The sequence below is a fragment of the Haemorhous mexicanus genome, chromosome 1 (genome assembly GCF_027477595.1).
Source record: "Haemorhous mexicanus isolate bHaeMex1 chromosome 1, bHaeMex1.pri, whole genome shotgun sequence".
NCBI classification, from domain to species: domain Eukaryota; kingdom Metazoa; phylum Chordata; class Aves; order Passeriformes; family Fringillidae; genus Haemorhous; species Haemorhous mexicanus.
The window spans coordinates 145031710-145058028 of NC_082341.1; the positions used below are offsets into that span (position 1 = coordinate 145031710).

The 26319-nt window shown below is 39.0% G+C and overlaps 1 protein-coding gene across 5 annotated transcripts in view; it reads left to right on the forward strand.

Moving 5' to 3' along the window:
• The window catches only part of COL14A1 (collagen type XIV alpha 1 chain), a 115612-nt gene that overhangs the window by 36461 nt on the left and 52832 nt on the right, over positions 1 to 26319 (forward strand). For all 5 annotated transcript variants that reach the window (XR_009489189.1, XM_059866049.1, XM_059866058.1 and 2 more), the window contains exons 8-20: positions 268 to 432; positions 821 to 982; positions 2337 to 2485; positions 3414 to 3543; positions 7836 to 7981; positions 9297 to 9426; positions 13257 to 13396; positions 15010 to 15136; positions 16106 to 16245; positions 19285 to 19417; positions 20561 to 20632; positions 21351 to 21502; positions 26084 to 26213. Coding sequence is in view for 4 of the 5 variants with exons in the window: in XM_059866049.1 (XP_059722032.1) it covers positions 268 to 432; positions 821 to 982; positions 2337 to 2485; positions 3414 to 3543; positions 7836 to 7981; positions 9297 to 9426; positions 13257 to 13396; positions 15010 to 15136; positions 16106 to 16245; positions 19285 to 19417; positions 20561 to 20632; positions 21351 to 21502; positions 26084 to 26213 (1776 nt within the window). In the remaining variant the exon portion in view is untranslated. The remainder of the gene's footprint in view (positions 1 to 267; positions 433 to 820; positions 983 to 2336; positions 2486 to 3413; positions 3544 to 7835; positions 7982 to 9296; positions 9427 to 13256; positions 13397 to 15009; positions 15137 to 16105; positions 16246 to 19284; positions 19418 to 20560; positions 20633 to 21350; positions 21503 to 26083; positions 26214 to 26319) is intronic.

The following is a 26319-nucleotide window of genomic DNA, read 5'->3' on the forward strand; positions in this document are numbered from 1 at the left end:
AAGATGACGTATTTACAGAAATATTAATTTAGGTTTTCGTAGCCAGTTTAAAATACATTGATTGATCAAAAGGCTGCTAAAAATAAATTTCAGCTTCTCTGTGGTTTAGGCTGCTGTTGGAATTTAATTTTTCAGTAAATAAATTCTTCTTTCATGTTTATTCTACATTAGACTTTTTACATTGAATAGAAAAATAAACACTCTGATATTGGCAAAGCTAATGGATGTTTTCATCTGTAAAGTCTTTTAAAATGTTTTCTTTTTTAGGTCTCGCCTTAACTTACATTTTGGAAAACAGCTTTAAGCCTGAAGCAGGTGCAAGACCTGGGGTATCTAAAATTGGGATACTGATTACTGATGGGAAGTCCCAAGATGATGTTATCCCTCCTGCTAAAAACCTACGAGATGCTGGCATTGAGCTGTTTGCTATTGGTGTGTATTCTGCCATATCCATGTACATGTCCCATTGTACTCTGGTGTTTTTGTATCTGTTGCTGGCTGTACTAAGGAAGTGTTCTTTTCTGCCTGTATTCATCATTAATTATATCATCATTAATTTGTATCTTTTATAAGCATTGCTTATAACATTGCTGTTATACCTGGAATTTAGCAGTATACTTGGATGCTACGTTTTCATGAGACAGCTGAAAAGATGCCACTTAGACTGGCAGAAATTGCATTGACATCTTAAAAACAGAGCAATTTGTAGTTGGTCATTAAAACGGAATTTTATATTATTAGCTTTTTATCAATCCCTGTGTATACAAGATTTTTTCTTTTTCATTGCAAATATTTTCTTTGTTTTCCTTTCCAATAAAAGGTGTAAAGAATGCAGATATAAATGAACTCAAAGAGATTGCCTCTGAGCCTGACAGCACACATGTCTACAACGTGGCTGACTTTAACTTCATGCATACCATTGTGGAAGGTCTTACCAGAACAGTGTGCTCACGAGTAGAGGAGCAGGAAAAGGAAATCAAAGGTAAACAGAAACAAAATTTAATGTAACTTATGATGAACTTAGAGCTGCAAATCAAATACCTACAGTTCTAAGCTGGCTTTTGGCACTAGATTCACGCTATATATTCTTTTGCTTTCACTGTCAGGGAAATTATCTTCCTAGCTATGTTTTATTCTTGCTTAGATATCTCTGATCTTTTGCTCTCTGCTTTTCGTAGAGGTAAATATTATGACATTTGATAGCACAAAAATAAAAAAGTACATTCATTCTGCTGTAAGTATTTCCAAGTGGCAGATAAGGAAATCTTTCTGTAATACAGAGTTTTGGGGATTAATTAGTTTAGCAGCTGCACATGGAATTGTTATGTTCATGCTGTGCTTTTCATCTCCTAACTTAATGTTTTTACTGTCTCATAAGTACTCAGGAGTTTCAACTATTTAGATTAGTTTGTCCCTCCTCTTGATGGATTTTTTCTCTTTCTTATTTAATATACAAAAAATATATTTTGGTTCAAAAGAAAAGATGGCAGCAAAGAAAATTGTTCCTATATGAAAAAGCCTCCTCTGACTACAATTATTTTGGCTTTTCTGAAGAAAAGAAATGGCTATGAAAAAAATGTTGTAATTTGCCAAAAATATATTTCTATCTGGGGCCTTTCTTTCTGAAAGGTTTCAGTGGATTTTGTTTCTATTTATTGTTTTGTGATTCCTTAATAGCATAGAAATGCTGAGTTATTCTCTCTCTCGCTCTCTCATAATATATGGATATATGGAATATATATAAAAATATATATATACACGCATTGAATATAATATATATATATTCAGTATAACATATAGATATATGTAATATATATCAATAAGGAAGGTTCTCTTGAGCAGAAGAAAATGGAAAAGCCGTGGATAGATGAGACATCTTTGTGGAAAATGATTGCCAGAGAAGATCACCGTTCACTGTGTCTCTTCAGCAGGCTGACAGGCAGTATCAGTTTCCAACCTGCTGAGGAGCACAGGAGATCACAGCTGTATATGTACTTGTATGTTTTTAATGTCTGGGAGGAAAGCAGGCTGAAAAAAAACCCAGCAGAATGGTCTGGAAATAGTGATGGGAAGAAGGTCAGGAAGGCTTAGTATTGTATTTTTGTCTTTTTCATATATAGGTTTATGAAAGACCAGGGAGGTTTAGCCCCAGAGAAACTCTTTGTACAGTACTCATTATTACTTCTTTGTTTCCATTGAAAATACCCTAAATAAGTGTGCAGTAGCCAATTATTTGATTTTCTGATGAGGGACAATATTAAGAGCTTCAGCAAAAATAACAAACCAAACAATTATTTTGCAGAAGGGAATAAAAATTTGTGTTGTCCTCAACCTAGGAACAATTGCTTCTCTTGGGACTCCCTCGGATTTGGTCACATCGGAGGTGACAGCGAGAGGCTTCCGGGTCAGCTGGGCCCATGCACCAGGCAAAGTGGAGAAGTACAGGGTGGTGTACTACCCCACTCGAGGAGGACAGCCAGAAGAGGTAATAGGAGGAAAAGATGCCCAGAAGTTTTTAATGCAGGAGGGACAACTAACCAGACAGGAAATCTGTGGCCCTCTTTTAAATGCATCCTGAAATTCCCCTTGAGGGCTCCAGAAAGGAGGTTGGTCACACTGGATGGTGACAAAAGTTAGGTAGTAGCCAGGCTACATGTCTGTCATACAATTAAAGGAAATTAAATGCTAAATAATAATTACTTTCAGGGGGTGGGGTGAAGTGCCTGCATTTTTCCTTACCACATATGGTTACTTGAAACAATTCTAGTGACACCCCCTGCACCGTTTTTTTACAAGAACAAAAGAGGTAGGAGGTGATGGTAAGTTCTAAGAAAAAGATATTCATAAAAGGAAGATTGTGTATTTTGGGACATCTACAATTGGTCATTGAAAATTTGGAGGGAATTGTTCATTTGGATGGGACTTCAACATTTTGGAGATGGAAAAATTGCAGTGGAGCAAGCTTTTGACTCCAGCTGACAACTTACCAAATTGAATGGAAACTAAGAAGAGCAAAAGCATTTAACTCAGGTTATATTTTGCTTCCTTTTGCACTAGAAACTAGCTTAGGAGGGATATGTATTGATGGAATTTTGAACTAGTCTTTGTGTGTGTACTAAAGGAATATTTATCATGATATTATATCAAAAAGTGCCATGTACACATCCTTAAACTCTACCCCATACACTTTATTCATCTAAGTTCTTCCTTTGTCCTGAACGGGTGTTTATATCAGATAAGCATTTTGCCTATGTATATGGTTGCTGTTCTTTCAGACACTTTACTGTATATAAATGCAGCATGAACTGAACTTTAGTACAGTGTAAAAATTGCCTGAAAGAGGAATTGATTGATTTTATGGTAATATAGTTTGTTTGCTTTATGCATATTTAGTTAAATTTTCTTTGAAACAGGTTGTGGTAGATGGAAGCGAATCAACAGCAGTTCTGAAAAACCTGATGTCTTTAACTGAGTACCAGATAGCTGTATTTGCTATCTACTCCAATGCTGCCAGTGAGGGCCTCCGTGGAACGGAAACCACACGTGGGTATCCTTAGTGTGCTTGATGCAGATTTGACTAGTCAGATATGATTAGTCAGACTGTGCAGGCATTAGTCTTTGTGAGAAATAAACACAGAAGGCTGTCTTTCTCAATTTACCTTATTTTACTGCATTTGCCTTAAATTAAATTTTGTTTTAGTAATTCTAAGCTCCTAAGTCCAAATGCTCTGTGGATATTTAAACACTGAGAAAGGTTTTATAACCTTTCTCTGGGCTGAACTTTGAAGTCGGTTGTATTGAACCCTAAATTAGAACATTCCTATGTTTTGGGTGTGGAGCCAAGTTTTACAAACTAGATTTGTAGCTGGAGATGATCTGATGAGTGGAAATTTAGGTGGGACCTGGAATACCTGCATGTGATTCCCACCAGTGCCAAAGATTGCAAGGTAACTCTGTAAGTTTCTTTCTCAATTATTTAATTATTTTCTGTCTGTAAAATGATTCCTTGGGATATTGTAAGACTTAATAAATTTACAGTTTAATGTATTTGTATACAAAGTATAGGGCTTTTTAGTAACTATGAAAATATTTGGAATGGAAGTAAAGAGTAACTTTATAGTTCAGACTAGGAGACAAGAAGTCCATATGTGGTATATCAATAGCTGATATCTGCTGAAAGAGCAGAGCAGCAGGGCTCAAGAAAACGATAGGATTTCTATAGTGCTTTACCACCTTCCTGACCCAAGTGATCAGAGAGCCAGTGCTCTGCTGATGCTCATACATAGAAACGAGGAAGAGCTGATGGTGAAGGAGGAGATCACATCCTACAAGCTCAGGAAAGGTCCCTGCTGGGCAGTTGGTAAGCAGCTGGCTGGAGGCTTGCATGGATAATCAAGAAGCTTGTAACAGAGCTCAGACATCAAAAAGAAATGTATATAAGTGATGTATAAGAAGAGACAAATGAGCCAGGAGAAGGATAAAGCTGCTTTCTAATCGTGCAGGGGTAAGTTTAGAAAAGCCAAGACCAATGGGGAGCTGAATCTGGCAAGCAATGTGAAGAGGAAAACAAGTTTAACCTTATGCATTTCAAAAAAAGGGAAGTGCAGAGTCCTGACCTTTGTGAGTGCCAGCCCCTTGTGTCACTACACACTGAGGGGTGCCCAACTGGAAGGGAGCTCTGCAGAGAAGGACTTGGGGGTCCTGGTAAACAACAAACTGGTTGTGAACCAGCAGAGCACCCTTGTCACAAAGCAGGCCAAGAGTCTTCTGGATTGCATTAGAAAATTATTACCAACAGATTTAGGGAGCTGATGATTCTTGCCCTCTGCTCAGCACTGATGAGGCCACACCTGGATGCCTGGTCTTGTGCTGGGTTCTCCAACACAAGAGAGATGTGAACTTCTGTAGTGATTTCAGTGAAGGGCTATAAAGATGATTAAGGGCACATCTTTCCTAAGAGTCTGAGACAACTGGACTGCTCATCCTGGAGAAGAGAAGGCTCAGGTGATCTTGTTAATGTGTCAAATCCCTGATGTGAGGAAGTGCAGAAGAGGAGTGAGCCAGACTTTTCTCAGTGGTGCTTATTACTGGGACAAGAGCCAATGGACACAAATTAAAAGCCCATGAAATTAAATTTGAACAGAAGAAGAGACAGTTTTATTGTCATGGTGGTCAAACACTGGAATAAGTTGTCCAGAGAGCTTGTGAAGTCTGCAACTCTGGAGATATTTCAAGCCCAACTGGACAAGATTCTAAGCAACCTGCTTTATCTGAACCTGACTGAACAGGGAAGTAAATTAGCCCAGATGACCTCAAGAGATGTCTTTCATCCTCAGTGGTTCTTTGATTCCCTCGGTGGCTCTTTGATTCTGTCAGTGCTAATCTTCTCAATCTGAAAACAAAATAGAATCATATAAAATTACTTTAGACTTTTCTTTTAGTCTCAGTCCCCCAAAATGTCATCTCCTGCCATGTTTTACCCCATGAAGCAGTGTTAGGACCTGTTTAATTTATTGAAGCTTAAAGAACAGTCATATAATGAGCCAACAGAATTGTTCTGTATTGCACCTGGTATTCCTTTGAAGTCACCCAGTCAAGTTTTGACAGAGCCCAGCCCTGCTGCCTTTCAGAGATCTGATCAGATCACACCCTAAGGTCATGCAGCATCAAGTATTTTATACAGCTGTCTTTGATAGTGTGTTGGAAGTAATAGTCTGACATGTGCAAGTGTTAATCACTCCACATGCTAAAAATACCTGCAATTTTAAAGTATTTGTTTTTTACTATTCTAATGGAAAACTATGGAAAATTTTAGTTTACATTCCTGCCTGTGGGAGAGATACTGACTGATTAAAATAGTCACCAATTGCATTTGTTTATCTAGAACACTGAAAATAGTTTACAGGTATGTGAAATCTAAACAGAAGATGCATAATGTAGGGATAAGTAGAAAGTTTTGTGATTTCATAGTCACTTTTAAATTGAAATAAATATGAAATTTATTCACATATTAATTTGCTAAAAATATGTTTTTAACTGGTTTAGTCTATTCCAGCTGGTTTAGTTTATTCCAGCTGGTTTTAGTTGGTTTAATTTATCCCTATGTTACCTGAATATTAGGATAGTCTGGTAACTGTCCAAGATGCAAACCACTGTTATCTATTTGATATTTATATTTGAGATTCTGAGCTCTTTGGCTGAAAATTCCACCAGAAAACACCATATTTTATTTCCAGTCACCTCTTTGTCAGGTTTAATATATGTTGTTGAGGTATCTACCCGTTCCTGTTGAGAATGAAAATGCAAGTCAGAAGTTGCAGTTGGAGGACACTTTTTCTATAGTTTTTTTAGAATTAAAATAAGGGGAAGTACAGGTGATGGATACTCTATGACTCTGGGGCAGTTTGAATATAGGAATGAGACAATGTGGTGCAAGGTGGCTTCGGGACATCTCAACATGTGATTTCTTGCGGTGGGTATCAGAAGTGTGAGTGGAGCTCTGAGCAAGGAGACTGAAGTACATTTGAAAATGTTCATGGGTAGTTTCTCCCTGTAATTAGAGAAATTGTGAGAATTCATGGGAATATCAATCAATACAAGAACAAGGGTCTAAATATGATGGAGGTAGGTTGAAAAAGGTTTGGAGGGGTAGCTGGAGTAACCTGGAAGTGGAAACCTCAAGAGAAACCTGGGTTGAAGTTTTGCCACTGTTTACAGACATGAATGACAACCTGAGTGAACAGCCTCAATGAACAAGAAAGGATGAGGCTGCCATGGTTCTGTTAGAGCTCTGTTAGAGCTTCTTGAATGTAATGTAAGAGAAGTACTTGGAGATACCAGCTTGACAGGGTGTAGCTTTTGCTTGGACAAGGAGTCCAGAGAAGCTCTGTGACTGAAATTAGAATTTGTTCCTGAATGATTGTGTGCAGGTCAGATTCTTCAGAATTTCAAATAGGAAAGGTTTTCTATCAGTTAGCAATTGCCTTCTGTTCTTTCAGACCATTCCAGTCATTTTGGGGACTATTCTCAATGTATAAATTCCAAAGGAGAAATCAAAGTTCCTTTATATCTCTCTGTATTCATGCCTGAATATTTTAGTGGGATTCTTCAGTGGTGTAGCAGCAGTGGAGAGGCTATGGGATGTTATTCTGTGAGAGGAATAAACTGAGGACAACCAGGAAAGTGCAAAATACTACTCTAAAGACTTAGAGAAATGCAGAGAAACATTTGGAAACCCAGCTTGGTGCTATGTTCTGGTATCAGTGCCTTAAATCCCCAAGTAAATCTCCTAATATTGTTTGAATTTCACTCAACTTATTCTCCCTTGCCAGGGTAGCATTTACCATGATTTGCAATGGATGACCTTACCCATCTTTGCATAGTCCCAGTGATACAGGCCTTGGTGCCAGTTTGAAGAGTCCAGGCCTTAAACAGGCAGAAGTTTACAGCCAAAATATTTTGATTTGTTCAGTGTGCTGATCCAGGGTTTTTCCAGGCTATTGTACCTCATGCCTTTCACAGCCACACTCTGGTTTGGGAATTACTCCCTGAAAGAGCAAACTGCTACTGGTTCCTAATAGCAACTGTGTTGAAGTGCTTTGTGAGGCATAAATCTGCCCTGGCATTGGAATTGGTTTGGGTTAGCATTTCCTTGTTTCTCTGATTCTGAGTTCTTTTATGCACCAATTAGATCTTATTTGTAGGATACAGACAGCACTTCCATGCCTGGAGACAGCTATATTCCTGTGTGTTTCCTGGGGTAAACCAAACTGTTTGAAGAACAGCTGGTTGTTCAAGTGAGAGAACTAAAGTGTCTGTCTCTTGCTCCACTGCAGTTGCCTTGCCCATGGCCTCGGATCTGCAGCTGTACGACGTGTCCCAGAGCAGCATGAGGGTGAGGTGGAATGGGGTCCTGGGTGCCACAGGGTACATGATCCTCTATGCTCCCCTCACAGAAGGACTGGCAGCAGATGAGAAGGAGGTGATGTATTGTGCTTTTCATTTGAATAGCAGCTAATAAAAACAAAACAAAACAGTCTTTTAAAGAGCAAACTAGTACATGGTTTTTAACTTCCAATGTGATCAACAAATACTTGGTTTTTTTGCCCATGACTTGATTAAGTACTCTATGTGTCACAGGCTGTGAATAAAGTGCAAAGGCCAGTTGGTTATTTCTATGTCATTGTCATAAAAATGCAACAAATTTAACTGAACTTAAATGACTCTTTTGAAATTTTATATAAAGTGATGTTGTATCATCATATGAAATTAACACTCAAAGAAAAAATAAAGTAAAACTAAGATATCTTCTAAGTGTGCCAGCAGAAAAATATGAAGTTTAGTCTTTGTTCTCATCAGGACCTTTAAGTAAAATTTGTAGGTCTGAAACAAAACTGTCACTGGTTTTCTTTTCGTTCTCTTCAACCTTTATCTTTAAATGTAAAGATAACATCTTTCATCAAAAGTGATTTTAGAAGACATTCTTTCAAAGGAAAAGAAGGGGGGATAAGGCAAAGTCTAGTGCTTTGTGACTAACAAAGTAAAACAAATGGAACTTCTGGTCTAGGATTTAAAAATGTCTACACTCAAGTTTATATATGTGTAATTAAGGTTATGTACAATATCAGTGTTCAAGCAAAAACACTATAAAGCATGCAGGGGCATGTGAGCTTGTGAAGGGGGCATGAAGCTGCTGAAAGCCAGCACAGACTTGTGCTCACTACCAAAGCAGTGCCTTTGAATATATAATTCAGTTAAAAGTGGGGCATCCCTGAGAACTGGCTGCTTCAGGAGGACTGAGCTTTACACCAAAGAAATAAGTACAGTTCATGTTAATGTGGGTATATTATTCCACAAAGAGGTGGAAAAGGAAAATGATACAAATATCAACAAATCTGAGCCTCAGTGTGTATAGAAATCGTCTCCTCCAATGAGTGCTGTGATTTTCAGATTTGTGACTGAAGATGAACCAAAGTGTAGATGGGAGTGGGAATAAGAAAAGGTAGATGGGAAAAGGCCTTAGTAGCTGCTCATTTTGGAGAGGCATATTTTATCATTGCCAATGTGATTAGTCACTTTTAAAGTCCTTTTACCTGTGTGCTGGCTTATGGCTTTTTGAAAGTTTTAATTATTGTGCAAAATCCCAAAACCTTTGGCAAAGCACTGCAGGCAGTGTCAGACAAATGCTCAGTAGAAAATTCGATCCTGTATCTAATTTCAAGTGTTTAACTGGTATTATTCCTCATTGTAAACTAATTCAGAAATAATGTATCTTTTTTGATTCATGATGTTTTTAGATAAAAATTGGGGAGACCTCAACAGATCTTGAACTGGATGGACTGTTGCCAAATACAGAATATACAGTCACAGTTTATGCCATGTTTGGAGAAGAAGCTAGTGATCCCCTCACAGGACAAGAAACTACATGTAGGTAGCCCAAATCTATATTCACGTCAGTGTTAACAGAACTTCATAATGGTATTTGCTCATATTAGAGCAAATATCTGATTCTCTGATTTGAACAATTAGGCACGGTCCTGATGTAAGTTTCTCATTGTGGATACTCAATTTACAGAGAATGAGGATTTCTACAAACCAGCTTGTTTTTGCAACAGGATTGTGAACTTGTCTCTGTCATTGGTAGTGGTGCTATGGATGCCCCCACTGATCTTGGTTAAATTCCTGACAGTTTTCTGAACTAGGTGAAAGTGAATGAAGGTCACCACGTAGACCATCGTGGTGAAAACAGAAACATGCTCTGTTTAGCCTCCTCTAGCTAGAAAACCAGGTGTGTGTGTGTGAGCCTGCTCATATGGAGAAATCATTCCTCTGGCTCAGTAATAGTACAGACAGAAAAACAGAGAGAAGATTTCTGTCCAACCCCTGCTGCCTAACATCTGGTAAATGGAGGGTTGGAAAGCGCCTGTGCACTCATGATAGATGGTGTGTTTTTAATAAGCTGCAAGAATTTTGCCAGCTAAATTCTGTCCTCTGCAAACTGCACAGACTGTATGTCAGCTCTCTAAATAGCTCCAGCCTTTGGAAGACAAAGGAATTGAAAATAAGTAATTGTGCTTCTGGGACTGCATTCAGTGACATCTCTATTGCTCCCAGCAGGGGAGTGAGTGAATCCTCTTATTTTGTGCTCCTGGCATGAGTAACCCGGTCAGGGTGAAAGTGACTTACTTTTAAAGTGAGAGAAGTTCAGGCATGCGAATGCCAGGGAAAATAAACCCCAGAGCAATTCCTTGTAAGGTCAGCAAGCAATAGTGGAAGAAGCTCTAGGAATGGTGTTTGCTGGGTTTCCTCTAGGAGGACAGTTGTGGACAGACAAGTTCCAATAGTAAACTACTGCAACTTGGGCATGTTTGTCAACTTGAAATGAGTGTGGAAGATTCCCAACAAAGGGAATCAAATCTTTGGCTCCTTATCCCTCCCTACCTTTCTCTGTCTCTGTATGCCTCATTCCTCATCTTGCCCAGTCCCCCTGCCTGTATCTCTCACCCTGGCCTTTGGCCAACATCTACCCAGTATCAGATTTTCATTTCTCCTAAACAGTAGTTTATGTAGTTTTTGACTGTGCCAGCTTCTATTCACTTCATACCATATGGAGAATCTTGGAGAATGCAGAACTCTAAACCTGGCTAACACATTGCATGGAAGATCACATACAAATTCCAGATACGTTGGCACAAGCTGAGCTTTCATGACCACTGTCTGATCACAGAAGCTTGTAACATGTGTTAGTCAGCCCATCGTCACTACCGCTGCTACTAGACCAGAATAAAAAAGAAACCCTCACTCCTCTGCACCATTCATTTCTTTTTGGATGACACAATGCAGCCATCTCTGGTCTATAGGACTGAAAGAAGATGGATTCTGTCATGCAGCTATCCAAATAAGCCCTCTGCTAGCAGGCTTTGATGAATCAGGCAGTGGGGCAATCTGGGAGGGAGAAAGATCCTGGTGATCATGCCTGTCCCACATTGTTGGTGTTTAACAGTAATGTCTTATCTATCCAGAATCTGATTTGAGATTATTTCAGGTTTTTTTGTTTGTTTGGTGTTTTTGGTGTTTTGAGGTTTTTTGTTTGTTTGTTTGTTTTTCTTTCTGGCTTACAATTAATGAATAGGCTATCTGGTATTTTTCTTATTTTTCTTCCTAGAGCATATATCTGCCTGAAGAGTGATCTGCCAGATTTACTGTAGTATTAGGTGCATTATCTAATAATATGTGTTTAGTAAATAATATTATACTCATTGTATCATCTTAGTTACTGTAGCAATGTCCGAACCCAGGAAATTCCTCTGGCTGCCCTGGAGGACTTGAGCCCCTGCCCAGGGGACTCAGAGACCTTGGCACAGAGCCCAAGACCCCTGTGCCTTTGATTTAGCCCTTAGAAAAGCCAATTACCAGCCTTATATGAAGATCTGCAAGCCACGACAGTTTTAGTAGAATGATAGTGAATTTATCACGGGGTGAAAAATAGATTTTTGGGGTTTTTAGAATGGGGGTTCAGGGGGAAAGATGGAGGAATCTGGGTGTGTCCAGCCTTTCTCCTTCTTCTTCTTGGCCTCCATCTTCTGCTGTGATGTTGGCACTTTTAGATTGTTTACAGTAGAAGCTCACTGTCTAACATGGATAATAGGTATTGGAAAGTAATTGTAAATATTGTACATGTAGTTTTTAGTATAAAAAGATAACACTGCCTGGGGGAGGCAGAGTGCCTCTGACTGTCTTGCTGAGAGGACCTCAGCAGGACAGGAGAAAGAATTTTATAGATAAGAAACAATAAATAACCTTGAGACTGAGAAATGAAGAGTTCTGACTCCTCCTTTGACTGCCGGGCTGGGAAAAGAGACTTTCTAACGTATCTCGGGGCCACTCTGACCAGCTAGAGAACTCGAGATAGCAAAACCTTCCCTATGCCAGACAGAGACATGCTCAGCAAGCTCATTCCAGGGTGTAGTTTTATTCTGGGACCAGAATTCATCCAAGACTTGCTGTAAATATCACGTAAGTCTGGCACCAGGACTGCCTGTGTGGTTGAGAGCAATGCTGTCAGGAGGTTGGTTCCAAGAGGAAGGAGCTGAGACCGACTCATTTTGTTGTATGACCTGGATGGTGGAATGAAGTGCATTTCACAACTGACAGAAAGTAGAAAAGAAAGCCAGCACGTGATACTCCCTTCGCCAGACTCAGAGGAATATGTTGAATGCCAGAATGTGTGGCAAACCCATCTACTACAGTTCCAGTGTGTTCCCATCTTCTCTCTCCTCAGAGCCAAGTTGACTTCACTGTTCCTAAGCTGGTTGCAGACTCTGGATTGATAAATGGCCTGGCTAGAGATCTCACAGAATATATGAGGCCTTTAAAATCTTTACTTTTTCCCAGGTGCTATTGTGTGGGGGAAGCAGCTTCTGAAGTGCTGATATTTATCTGTCCACGTGGACTGGTGAGGAGTGTGTGTGAAGGCAGGATGGATGGAGAAAGGTTTTAACATTCAGAGGAAAGTAGCAGATGTTGGACTAATACAGAACCTACTGCTGAGAGTAACAGACAGCACAAATTGCTTTCTGTGGTGTGACAGAGAAGTGGATGTAATCTGAGACAGTTTCTTGCATGACCTCATTTTCCTTCAGCTCGTGACAGTCAAGGAATATATAGAATAAAAGTAAGACTTTAACTGGGATTGTTATTGGGAAATAGCTAATGTTTCCTAACAAAAAGGGTAGGCAGATGTAAAAAGTAGCATCTTTGGATATCTTCTCAGCTGGTTAGGCTTTTTGGACAAACTTTCCCTCATATCAAGGTGTTTCTGGATTCAGAAGGTTTTTTGCCCAAATTCTACTGTCATGAAGTTTTTTTTCTGGGATACACATTAAAACCAAATGTGTGTAGGATGAAGCACTAGCTGGCTTAAATTAATTCACAAATACAACCCCAATTCTATTGCAAGTGTTCTGTAGGCTAGATCTTGCTGTGATATCTACAGTGAACAATATCATTACTTAGTTCTTTTTCAGTATCAGTTGATATGCATTTAGCAAATCTGGAGGCTCTGTTTCGGTAAAGAGCTAAGCCCTTTTACCTGCCTTTAAGTACTTTTGTAGCTCCATTGATGTAGGCCTTTGAATAGAAATACTGGTGATATAAAATTTTGAACGGAAAACATACTATTTATCATTAAGACATGAAAAATTTCACTGCTAAAACCTGGGATCACTTTCATGGTTTTATCTCTTTTTCTTTTCAAGTGCCTTTAAGTCCACCAGCAAACTTGAAATTTTCTGATGTTGGACACAATAGTGCTAAGCTATCATGGGATCCTGCTTCCAAAACCATAAATGGCTATCGCATCATGTACGTTAAAACAGATGGGACAGAAACCAACGAGGTAAATTTTAGCAACACTTTTCCCTTTACCGGTCTCAAACTTTCCCAAACTTCTGTAATTATTAGGGATAATGTTTATAAACAAAAGCTACCATGCAAGCTCTAAAAAAAGATTTGCAAGAGAATTCTGAAACTTGGTGTAAATAAGAGTTTGCTTAATGTTGGATGTACATATGTCTGGGGGAGAGTACTCTGAGCAGTTGGGGGCACATAAACTGAGGGAGACCAGGGGACAGTGGTTTGCTAGGAGCAGGATCTTGACTAAATGTATAGTATGGAAATATTTATTCCTGATTCAGTTCAGATAATAAGACTTTTGATGGATGACATATCATGGACTCAAGCACATTCAAAAAGACCATCTGAAGGCTTTGCCACATTATCTCAAAATTTATTGCTTTAATTATTTGTTGTGACTCTCTAGAAACAGGATTTGGCTGGGACAGAGTGCTAAGGCAATACCAAGATGTTCTAACTTAGACTCTTACATTTAATAATTTGCAATATTTATTTCTGCCTTGTTACTAAGGGTGCTTTATAATACCTTTTAGCAGCATGAATTCTGTGATAGAATGCAAAATGGGATGGAATGATTCATACTGAGATATTAGTTTTTTTTTAAAATACACATTAAAAAAAATTACAGTAAGTGGGTTTGATTATTAAAACAGCCCAGGTCCCTTAGGAAATAAAATGTCATGGATAACTTGGCCCTCAAGAAAAAGATGTCTTTAATGGTAGATATCAGTAATTATATTTCTTCTGGGACATATCTGGCCTTTCATCTGTTTAAAGTGGAATATTTGTATTGAACCTGAAGAAACTGCTCTCAGCTTTAGAGGGGAGCATACCTATGCAATGTTTTGTTTCTTTTCTCTCCGCTAAGTCCCTTAAAATTTAAATCAGGAATCATTTGACCTCTTCCTATTGATTAGCCTTAATATAGATAATATGCCTGACTGTACTCGTGACAGTGGTATTTGAACATCTCAGGCTCATTGTAGTATCCTTTGTAATGTGAGTGAACATTCAGTTCATTTTTCCTTTGTTCAAAGAACAGGTGGCATGTTCTTGTTTGCTCTGCACTGGTGGCATTTTCCCTGTCCTGCTGAGCTAATGTGGCACTGAATAGTTGGACTGTTAAACAGTTTATACAGCTTTGAGTTTTATGTCCCTGGCAAAGTCACTTAACTGCAGCCTGGAGAGAGACCAGACAAAATTCTCATCTGTCTCTTGACAAGTGTTAAACATAAGGGTTTTATGCAGTGATTGTCCATGATAAGAGGTTAGGTTTAGTAGCCCAAAAAGCTTCTTCCCCTTCTGGGTTCCTGAACATGCAGTGCTGATGTTACCTGAACAGCTGGGCTTACCAAGCCTGAATTCTCCCTTTTCATGGTTTGCCATAAATGCAAAATCCTCATTTTTTGTAATTTTTCTATTATAACTGGTTTTGTCAGCTTTGATGGACCTGAGTTTATAATTGTTCATAGTTTCATTGAATTTCTCTTCTAATTGCATGACATTCTCCCTCTGTATCAATATTACCCAGAAGAATGTCACACACTGATAATGTATTGTATGGTCAATATCTGCTGAAAATTGTGCTTTCTCTAGGTGGAAGTTGGTCGTGTTTCAACCCATACTCTGAAAAGTTTGGCACCTCTTACAGAGTATACTGTTGCTATTTTCTCTCAGTATGATGAGGGACAATCTGAACCACTTACTGGCAGCTTTACCACAAGTAAGTATTGCTGAACTTCTGAAGGCTTTCCAAGGAGAAATTTTATACTTTCTTATGTTACTGGAAAGTAAGGTTAGTTACAGCAAAGGTCTCTGGCTGTGAATTCAAATATATGGAATGATTTCTGTTATTTTCATTGCTGCTCTTGGCTTCTTTGCTCCCTTACTATGGGGCCAGTTGCCTCTTTACTCACACGAGTAATCTCTTGACATCATGAAAACATCTCCACAGCTTTTTGAAGCATTATTCAGTGTGATGGCATTTGTATCTCCACATGAAGTATGATGAGTTTGGAATCATACATTTAACCACTGAACTATCCAGGCACTAGGGGGTAGAACTTTATATACATACAGAGGGACTACATCAAAAGGAGAAAATATAAGACATTCAAAGTTCAATATAAGACATGCAGTTTAACATAGTTATAATTTATGTAACTGTAGTTCTGCATTAAATGAATGGCTGATGACACATATCAATGCTTTCCAAGAACAATGGGAAGAGGAAGGAAAGAGAAAGATGAGGTGGAAGAGGAAGGGAGAACATCCATGTTGACACATGCAAAGTGCAAATGGAAATGTACACAGAGTCTGGAAAGGACACAGACTGGTACTTGGCTTTGAGGTACAAGAAAAGAGCCTGGTGCACAGAGCTCTGCCTGGTGCACAGAGCATCTCTCTGAGCAAAGGAGATGGACTTAGGGTTTCATGCAGCTCCTTCAGTGGAGAGAGGACAAGGAGGCCTGTCCAGTTAGAATAAAGAGTCTATTCCCTTCCTTGAACTACAGAACTACTTCTCTAAGAACAAATAAGTGGACAAAGAATTCTGTTGTTCCTTTGGTGTCTACCTCCCATGTTATACTCTTTTAAGAAACTGCAAGTAAAATGGTGTGTGCCTGATGTTGCCATCTATGGAAGTGTCAGAGCATAATTCACTCTCACTTTTCCTGTGTGTAATATTTTCCAGAAAGAGTTCCAGCTCCCCAGCATTTGGAAATTGATGAAGTATCAACAGATAGTTTCAGGGTCAGCTGGAAGCCCACCTCATCAGATGTTGCTTTTTACAGATTGGCATGGATTCCTTTGGATGGGGGGGAGTCTGAGGAGGTAAGTTGCCTTGACATCCTGAAGGGTGAAAAGGAGGGAGAATTCCATTCAGAGGACAGCTATGCAGCAATGTTTGCTAATTAAATATGCCAATTGACTTACAGAAAAATCTGCCCCACTGCAAAGCTCTCTAAACAAAAATCAAACCAATATTCCAGTTTTGTTTCAAAGAGGAAGTAGGGAAAGAAGAGGTATTTTGGGAATAGTCAATCTAATCTGTAATGTGCCAACAGCCTTAGAACTAGCATTGTTGTTTGGGGCCACTTCAGTTTTTAGAGGTTCATGTTCTTTGCTTTGATGTGAAGATGATGATGGTAGCTGAGCCAGAGTAGTGATATCCTCACATAAAGCTCCAAGTTTGTCTAATGTGCTGGCCACAGTAAAATTGCCTCTGAAGCCTTATTAGGTAACATTACAAAGGGAAAAGTGTACACATAGTTAATTTATTAGATTATTCATCTATTCCTCTTTGTTTTCTCTTTTTTCCCGCTCATGCTGTATTTTTTCATTAAGCCCTTGTACACCTTTTCCATTGTATCTTTTCCATCAGACTAAATTTTTAAAATTATTTTTAACTCTTTAGCTTCTCCTTTTTAATTTTCGAAGTAGAAAGACATTTTCTCTCCTTTCCCAAATTTTCATAGTCTATCTCATTTCCCCTTTTTTCTTTATTTATTAACTCATTATTTTGGCTTCTTTTGTACTTCTCAGTCTTTAATGACTCTCAAACATCTTTCTCTCTTGACATCAGCAGTGTGTGCGGAGGCCACATCTGCAAACTGTTTAACTGGGTACAGAACTCAGGGGGAAAAATGACATTTCCCACCTGGCCCTATGTTTCATGCAATGTTTTATCATCCATTAGGGCAGAAAGAAGTCATTGTAGCTTAGGTTATGTGTCATTTTTTCTGTAAATTTAGCTTAGCCTGATTCTTTTCCTCTCTTTCACCTAGTAAGAGGTAATCATGAAAGAAAGAGAAATTAGAGGAGTGAGCAGGGAAAAGAGGGAGTTGGCAGATGAGTGAGTGGACACAGGTCATCCACTAGCAGTTTATTCTACAGTAGATGAACTCATTTGTTTCTAGTTCCAGTGAGTAGCTGCCAGTGAAAGCCCTCAAGTCACATTTTTAAGTGAGATCTGAGGTATCTGTATTCTTTCAGTGTGAGAATAAATTGTCAAGAAATATTTGAAGTACTAAGGTTCTACTTGTTCACTATATTCACAAAGAACTGCTGGAGGCACTAATATTTTAGAATGCTGAGATATTAAAGATGCCCGAGCTGCTTTCTCGTTCTCCTTGCATGACCTCTCTAATGGGGTCAGGCCTAGGATAGCACAATACCTCCAGGCTGTTGCCTCTTAAAGCTTCTTTCCCAGCTAAGTGATCAGTCATGCAGACAAAGGACATGCACTCCCTCCTTCTTTCTCCCAAGACCCAACTTGCCAACTAGCTGAGAGGGGTCAGGGGACGGTGGTTAATCACACACCTCTCATCCCACTCTGCTGAAGGGTGAGGAGGGTGCAGTTGTGTGTTAGCACTAAAAAGCCAGAATAAATGTAAGGGGGACCTTTTATTTCTAGCTTACAGTAGAGAGTGCATGCTGTTGTATTTGTGTGCTTGTTGCTGCTATTTGAAAATTCAAATAGCAGCAACAAGTTGAAAGTTCCTGCCCACTTGAAAGTTCAGCACTTTGTGTTGTTTTTTTGTAGCTACGAGGGGAGGGTGAAGGAAGTGATGCTTCAGAAAGTATGCCAAAATTATTTGTGAGAGAGTAATTATGTATAAAAGTAATGTATATGAGTAATCCTTTTATAATGATTTGATACACAACTAGAGGCACTGGGGAGTTGAAAAGAAAGGCATTACATGCACCTGCTCGGTATACAGCTAGATTGACTCGAAACTTATTCCTGAAATTTTCCCAAGGATATCTATGCCAGAAATTGTGCAGCATGGGATGCTTGATTCATTACCTGATAGTAGTAGAAGGTGTGGCCCCAATTTATTTCTTTCTGTTTTTCTTTTTGTATTTGAGTTCAGAAGGTCTATGATTATGTTCCTTTTCCCCCAGGACCAACTCAGGAAATCTCCTGTGGTAGTTAAAAGAAACAGTGTGTTTCACTGTTTCTGCAAACCTCTGTGGCAGATTTTACACAGGGCATGTCTATTGTTTGATTTCCATTCTGAGTCTAACTTTGATGTCGAGTATACAGGGATCACTTTAAAAAACTTGTCAGTGTTAATCCAGAGAAAGTTGTTTTGTTGTAGTGTCTGTTTGTGTAACCTGAAAACTATTCCCAAAACTGGCCAGCCCATTTCACCAGAATTTCTGCTCAGGCTCCTGTACCTCCTGTTTTATAGTCCCCTTTGTTCCAGCTCCTCTCCATCTGGTGATCCCTTCCAATAAAATAAATGAACACACAAAAAATCTGAAGTGAAACCTGCTTACAGTTCACATTGCAATCTTCTGCTGCTGTCATAGCTAGAAATGAGGAAAATTACTATTTACAATTCCACACCATATAGCAAACTAATCACCAGCACATCTCTCCTAATCCTCAAGTCTGAAGCACGTGTTCTTTCGAGTTCCATTCAGAAGTGTGGAACCATAACTGAGGTTACAGTTCTGGTATTGAAACAGCCTTTTTTAAGGCAGGGCAGATACTGAATGCATTTGTCATAAAATGTTTGAATAGCAGAAATATGAATGGAAGTTAATCTATCCTGTTATTTTGTTTTTATTGATAAATGTTTTGAATGGTAGTGATAAAAAAAAGCCTTTGGTCAGCTTTAGCAATTAAATAGCTGTTGGTGAAAGCATAATACTATACATTTAAAATATTCTTAAGTGTTTTTTCCAGATGTCATGGATATGGTATTAATAAATGTCTGTGGTATTAATAAATTTTTAGGCAGATATGAGTGTAGATTTCATTTATTTTAAAGGAAAATCTATTTTCATTCTTTCATTTTAGTCAATTAATGTAAAATAATCAGATGCCAAACTGATATTGTTCAACCTTGCTGTGTAACTTAGGTGGTCATAAATGGAGATGCAGACAGTCATGTCATAGAGGGTCTGTTGCCTGACACAGAATATGAAGTTTCTCTGCTGGCAGTTTTTGATGACGAAAGTGAAAGTGAAGTTGTTGCTATTCTTGGAGCTACATGTAAGACAAACTCTTGATTGTAATTTAAAAAAATGTCTAAGTGATTTAAATTTGAGGCATCTACCTTATATGTAAAACATGGTTCATCTTGGGTAGCTATATTATTGAAGAATGTGGTGGTTTAGCACCAGGGCTTTGCTGACTAGTTTTTGCTTTTCCCATTTAATATTATGTGATAGATGGCATTGAATCAAAATAGTGGTTTGGCTCCTTTTCTGAGCTCTGGTATTAATAACCTTTGGGTCTGGGTAGATATCCTCCCATCCTACATTTTAATATTAGGCTTTGAAACAGGTTCCTTATGAAAAGGTACATCAGATTTTGGAAGGGATGGGTGTTAAATATTTTAAAGTAAATAATTTACAGGAATTTCATTTAAGATGTTGGGCATTTTCAATAAACTCTTTTCTTATTCATGTAATTTATAGTCTCTAAAGGTGAATTCACTCTTGGCTGAAGTAATTGTCCAAAAAGCTTACCCAGGCCTCCTGTGGCATTGACATGAAAGTAACAAAGATAAAACTTCATAATCATGTCCAGCTTATTTTATAGTTTATTATCAAAACAGTGGCCTTTATTTCAGGAAGATTGCTCTCTTTTTATCAATAATTAATAAGTAAACAACCTTATTTCTTAGGTGCAAATTCTAAAATTTATTTGTTTTTAGTAATTTAACTGCAGGCTTATTTCTAAATCTTCTGTTAAAACAGGAAGCCCACACCCATCCAAATGATGCTGATACATCCCTATGTTGCTGAGTGTACTTTCTGTTTTTTACTGGGACAGAAGTAAAACACCCTTAAAAAACTTTCAGTTTAATTAATTTGCCAACCTTAACAAATGGTCAAAATGGAAGTCTGTTGTGCATAGTTCAGCCAGAAATTTGTGAAAATATATGCATTCTTATTTGATTGTACAGTTTATGATTACGTCTTATCTGCAGATCTAGATGCTAATCCTGCAAATATATTTGCCTAAATTGAACTAAATGAATAATTCCCTTGTAGTCTCTGAAATGTCTGAAGTGTGTGGGATCCTTGTAGGTGTGAGCACACAGTTTCATTGTCACAGTTTGATGTACAAGAAGAATACTGTGACTTCCATGTTTTGTTGAGCTGTTAGTGACTGAGTCCTCTCTTTCAGCTGCAAGTGCCACCACAGTGCCCAGCCCTGTGACCACCAACAGTGCCACAAGCCCTGAGCCCAGCACAGCAGGTGAGCAGAGCAAATGCCAGCAGTTCAAATGCTGAGTGCAGAGCACTGAGGCTGCCCACAGGCACCCCTAGGGCTGAGGATGCTCCCTGCTGAGGATGCTCCTGAAGGGAAGGCAGGTCACTGCTGAGAGGTGCACACTGTGCCGTTCTGCACCCCCTTCTGTGTGGCCAACCTCCTGCACAGGCCTGGCATGGATGAGGAGCCAACCCCTAACTCGGGGTGGGGACTCTGAATGGTACCTGAGGTGTTACTTAGGAGTACAGAGACTGATTTGGAAAATTTACCTAGAATTTCTCTTTCCCTTAATAAATGTGAGCTTGGGAACACTTTGGAATTTTGTTTAGTTTTGAGTGTTCTCTTTCTTTTCCCTGTAATTAGACAATTGACTTTTAAGGAACAACATTTCTGGGTTATTTTTCTTCTGTAGCATTCTAGCTTGGATTATTTTAAAGCTCCATAAACTGAGTAAGATAAACAAAGCAGATGGGATATGTTAATAAAAGCATAGGACAGCTATTATTTTACTAAGTGCTTACAGTTTTTATGTTATTAAGCCCAAACATGACTGAGCTACATGGTTTTGCCCCACTGTGGATCTTCACAGCCACCATGACTTCAGGAGAGCTTGCAGCTACTTGATAATCAGCACAATGTAAAAATTATATTAAATCTAAAAATATAATTGAGAAAATATTAATTAAATATTTCTTGGATTAAGTTTTTCGAACAGGAGTCAGAAACCTTGTTATAGATGATGAAACGACCTCAAGTCTGAGGGTGACATGGGACATTTCCGACCACAGCGCCCAGCAGTTCAGAGTGACCTATCTCACTGCAGAAGGGGACCGTGCTGAGGAAGCAGTAAGAATGGTCTGTAGGAGTTTTGTTATTGCCTTCACAAGCTTCTTTAACAATTGCTAAGAAATGATACTTCTTCTGTGACAATTTTGTTGCAATCAGTAAAGGATCTGTGTTTGATATTACTGTGAGCTTGAGCCTTAAAGTTCTAATTGTACAGCACGTGCTGCACTGCAGGCAACAGCAGTCGAATGTCAGATCAAGGCCCAGGCACTCAAATGTTTAATGAGCTCACAGTTAAAAGAGGAGCTGGCTGTCTTTTTTTTGTCTTGTATGTTTTTAATTCATCCAAGCTGAGTTTTTTATTTTTAATTTTGTTTTTACTCCTAGGCATTCTTCTATCCTGAGATTGTGTTTTAATGACGCTTAAATGTTTTTACAGTCTTAAGCAAGTTTTTTTCCCTTCAGGAATCTCTTCTCTTCTCTTCTCTTCTCTTCTCTTCTCTCCTCTCCTCTCCTCTCCTCCCCTCCTCTCCTCTCCTCTCCTCTCCTCTCCTCTCCTCTCCTCTCCTCTCCTCTCCTCTCCTCTCCTCTCCTCTCCTCTCCTCTCCTCTCCTCTCCTCTCCTCTCCTCTCCTCTCCTCTCCTCTCCTCTCCTCTCCTCTCCTCTCCTCTCCTCTCCTCTCCTCTCCTCTCCTCTCCTCTCCTCTCCTCTCCTCTCCTCTCCTCTCCTCTCCTCTCCTCTCCTCTCCTCTCCTCTCCTCTCCTCTCCTCTCCTCTCCTCTCCTCTCCTCTCCTCTCCTCTCCTCTCCTCTCCTCTCCTCTCCTCTCCTCTCCTCTCCTCTCCTCTCCTCTCCTCTCCTCTCCTCTCCTCTCCTCTCCTCTCCTCTCCTCTCCTCTCCTCTCCTCTCCTCTCCTCTCCTCTCCTCTCCTCTCCTCTCCTCTCCTCTCCTCTCCTCTCCTCTCCTCTCCTCTCCTCTCCTCTCCTCTCCTCTCCTCTCCTCTCCTCTCCTCTCCTCTCCTCTCCTCTCCTCTCCTCTCCTCTCCTCTCCTCTCCTCTCCTCTCCTCTCCTCTCCTCTCCTCTCCTCTCCTCTCCTCTCCTCTCCTCTCCTCTCCTCTCCTCTCCTCTCCCCTCTCCTCTCCTCTCCTCTCCTCTCCTCTCCTCTCCTCTCCTCTCCTCTCCTCTCCTCTCCTCTCCTCTCCTCTCCTCTCCTCTCCTCTCCTCTCCTCTCCTCTCCTCTCCTCTCCTCTCCTCTCCTCTCCTCTCCTCTCCTCTCCTCTCCTCTCCTCTCCTCTCCTCTCCTCTCCTCTCCTCTCCTCTCCTCTCCTCTCCTCTCCTCTCCTCTCCTCTCTCTCCTCGCAATGAAATTAAAGTTCAAATGCAGAGTTTTCATACTTCTCATTAACCTGAACATGTCATAATAAGGACAGCACTTTTTAATCTAAGTGCCTGAGAATATATTTTATTTTTCCAATGCCATGTGATGATCAAGATTAAACTTGTCCTACACTGAAAAATTTCTGGTCGTTAAGATTTGGGAAAATAATTGAAAGAATGAAGAATACTGCATGTACTCTTTGGAGCATAAAGCAAACAAACCAAAACACACACCCTCCCCTGCAAAAAAAAGAAGCCTGAGCTCCATTATTTTAACACTTTACAATTTTTGAGATACTTTCACAATTCAGCTAGGCTAAGTGCCTTTTTAAAAAATTATTTTTAAATTGGGGAAAACTGAATATTGCAGTGCTTGGTTTCCATAAAATCTCTTATAAAATTTAGGATGGCTCCATGTAGGTACATTTAAAAGATTAAAGGTTGAAAGACATTGTGTATTTCAAGGTCATTTCCTTAGTAAATAGCTCAGAATGCAAAAAATATTCCCAATCATTGTCCCTCTGTGTCTGCCACTTGAGTCACTTCTTTTCATAGGGCAGTTAAAAAATATGGGTTATTCTTTTTGATATTTAGCAGCTGATGTTTTTAGCCCTGTATCAGGATATTTCAATAAAAATATTAAAAGGAGGGGAATATATTTTTTCTAGGAAAATATGAATCTATCTTTTTCCATTTAATTTTTATTCATCTTTTATGAGGCCCTGCTGGAAATATTATTTTTAACCACCTATTTCAGCTATGACCTGAAAATGAATTTTCAGTGTAGTGTCATCCTTTTGGACTAGGAAATATGCTCTGTGATCTTACCCCAACTATATGTTAGTATACCATATCATAAAGTGAAAAACTTGCACAGTATAATGGCACAAATTGTACTGTTCTTCTAAGAATAACCCAGATTTTCTGAAATTCAGATCCCAGATTTATTGTTTCACCTTTCTAGTTCAGTTGTATGGTATAAATGTCATTCTGCTTTAGTATTCAATGACTACTGTGTTAAAATGAAATTAAAACTGAAGGAAAGGTATTAAAAATTGTGGCTATCAAAATGACATCACAGCTGAATCAAGAGTTCATTAAATAAAATGATAAAACTGTATGATTAAGTAGGCATCTTGGCTCCATTCTCACAATTTAATTTTAAGTACACTCTCAAGCCTTACTATCTTTGGTCACAGTTCAGCAAACAGATAACCCACATTTCATCTTTGAAATTTATCACGTGCATAAATACTTTACTGAAAAATGATTTATGTAAGATTATACTTAGTATTAGGCACATTTTAATTGAAGGAGTGTATTTTACCTTCAAGCACCTGAGAAGTGCACAACCGATGTCAATAAAACAACACAGATGTTCAGTTTTAGGGGAATGTTTATATGCTTGGTACATTTTTTAGGCAGAAACCAAAAGTTTTGTGGAATTTGGGCTTACATGTACTATAACGTGACAGTTCTGTGGTGAGTACTTAAGTTTTTTGGCTCTGATTTCAGTAATATAGTTTCAGTTACTCCTCCCTTTCCATAAAAATATTAATAGCTTTATAATTCTTGATGCAATTGGCTGAAATTCAGGGACTAGAAAATGCAATAGAATACAGAAGGGTCGAGCTCTAAATTGCATGTGAGTTCTTGGGTGTGCTGTACATACTGGAAAGATAAAATTTTTTCTCTTCTTTAAAGCCAAAAATGTTTCTCACTGATGAAAGCTATATTGATCTGTGGAAGATTATGCACATGTGGGGAGGAGAGTTCTCTATGCTTGCTGTTCTAAAAACTCAAAAAATTCATTGGATTTTTTCAGAAAGTTGGTTTGTGTGTTTTGAATGCGTGTGTATGGAAGAGAAATGTGGAAATCTTTCAAGAACATTTATTAATGGTTTAAGTTCAGTTTTGATCAAAGGATGAAGCACTTTGACAAGTCTCAGCACCTGGGTGCACTAGATAAATTTCCTTCTTTGTATCACTTGCCAAAACTAGAAGTAGTTTGGATGTATCCTGGAGTGTTAAACTGGTGAGACCTTTCTTGAGCATATGCTTCAAACCTTTGCCATCATCACATGAATCAGTCTTCTTTGAAACAACAAAACCCTTTTATAGACCATTTTCTGCTTTTCCCCCATGAGTTTAAAGGGATTATGCTTCTCTCAACTTCTTGCCAAATCCGTGTAGTTGCTGGCTCAGGTGACAGATTCACACAATGGACATGGGCCAGGGAATGTCCAAAATGTGACGTTGGACCTTGGGACTTGCTTCCAACAGCATCACTTCAGAGCCCAAATCTCTGCACAGGAAACATAGGACTAGTTTTTTCTTTTTTACCATGCCTATACCAAGTGATGTAAGTGGCTCCCATACAGGCTTTGGAGGCTCTCTGAGACTAAATTTTACTGGCAAGCTAAGCAATTGCAAGGCTTTGCTTGGCACTCCTGCCACCACTATTGTGATTCTGGTTTTTGAGGCTCTGGCTAAAATACAATAATCTATTGAAGAGTTTTAGAACTAGCTGCTTATAGGGAAACCTTTCCTTGTGCTCAATTCAGCAGGCTGAAATGTACTCTAGAACCAAAAACTGCCCAGAGGAGTTTCTACAGCTGCTCTACTACCAGGCTGCCTGGTTGGATTTTTCTGGCAGATCTTCCATGTTTCATGGCATTATGGGATCCTGTGGTATTTGTGGGATGCCATCCTACTTCCTCTCCTAAGTAGCTCCCTTCATTTGCTTGTCTCCAGACTAGATGCAGACAAGAAAAACATTTTTTATTCCTGCTTGCTCATTTCAATGCTTCCAGATCTCATAACCTGATTTTCCTTCTTCCCAGGGAAGGAGGACTTTCTGTCTCCAGAGAACAAAGCAATCAGCCTTTATTACTGAGCTTCAGAAAATCTAAATATGTCCAGAATAAATACAGCAAGAGGATGTATTTTGTCTATACAGTGAAATAGTTTAAGTATTTATGATCCAAACAATACCAGTGGGTTATGGACCTGTAATGGCTCATAGGTTTAATATAAAACAGTGTTATCTCATAGGAACATTTCCTTTATTTTGTTTTGGTATAATGGTAGATCTGTTAAAAGGGTGGATAATATAGTGATTTAGTGATTTTATTTTACTGTAGAGCATCAATATTATTTGAAAATGTAAGCTATATAGCAATGCTAGGGGAATGTGTTGTCAGAGACTATGTAAGATAAAGTGGTTTGGCTCTAGTCATTAAGCTTGATTGTTTCTGCATGTTCTGACCCTCCAGGTAATGGTGCCCGGCAGACAAAACACTCTTCTGCTTCACCCTCTGCTGTCTGATACAGAATACAAAGTTACTGTGACGCCCGTCTATTCTGATGGGGAGGGAGTCAGTGTCTCAGCTCCTGGCAAAACTTGTAAGTACAAACTTTCCTCCTGTCTTTGGCCAGGATGTGCATGAATAAAGACTTACTCTTTGTGGCCTTTTTTCCTTGGCTGTAGGAATGTATTTTAGTATAAATG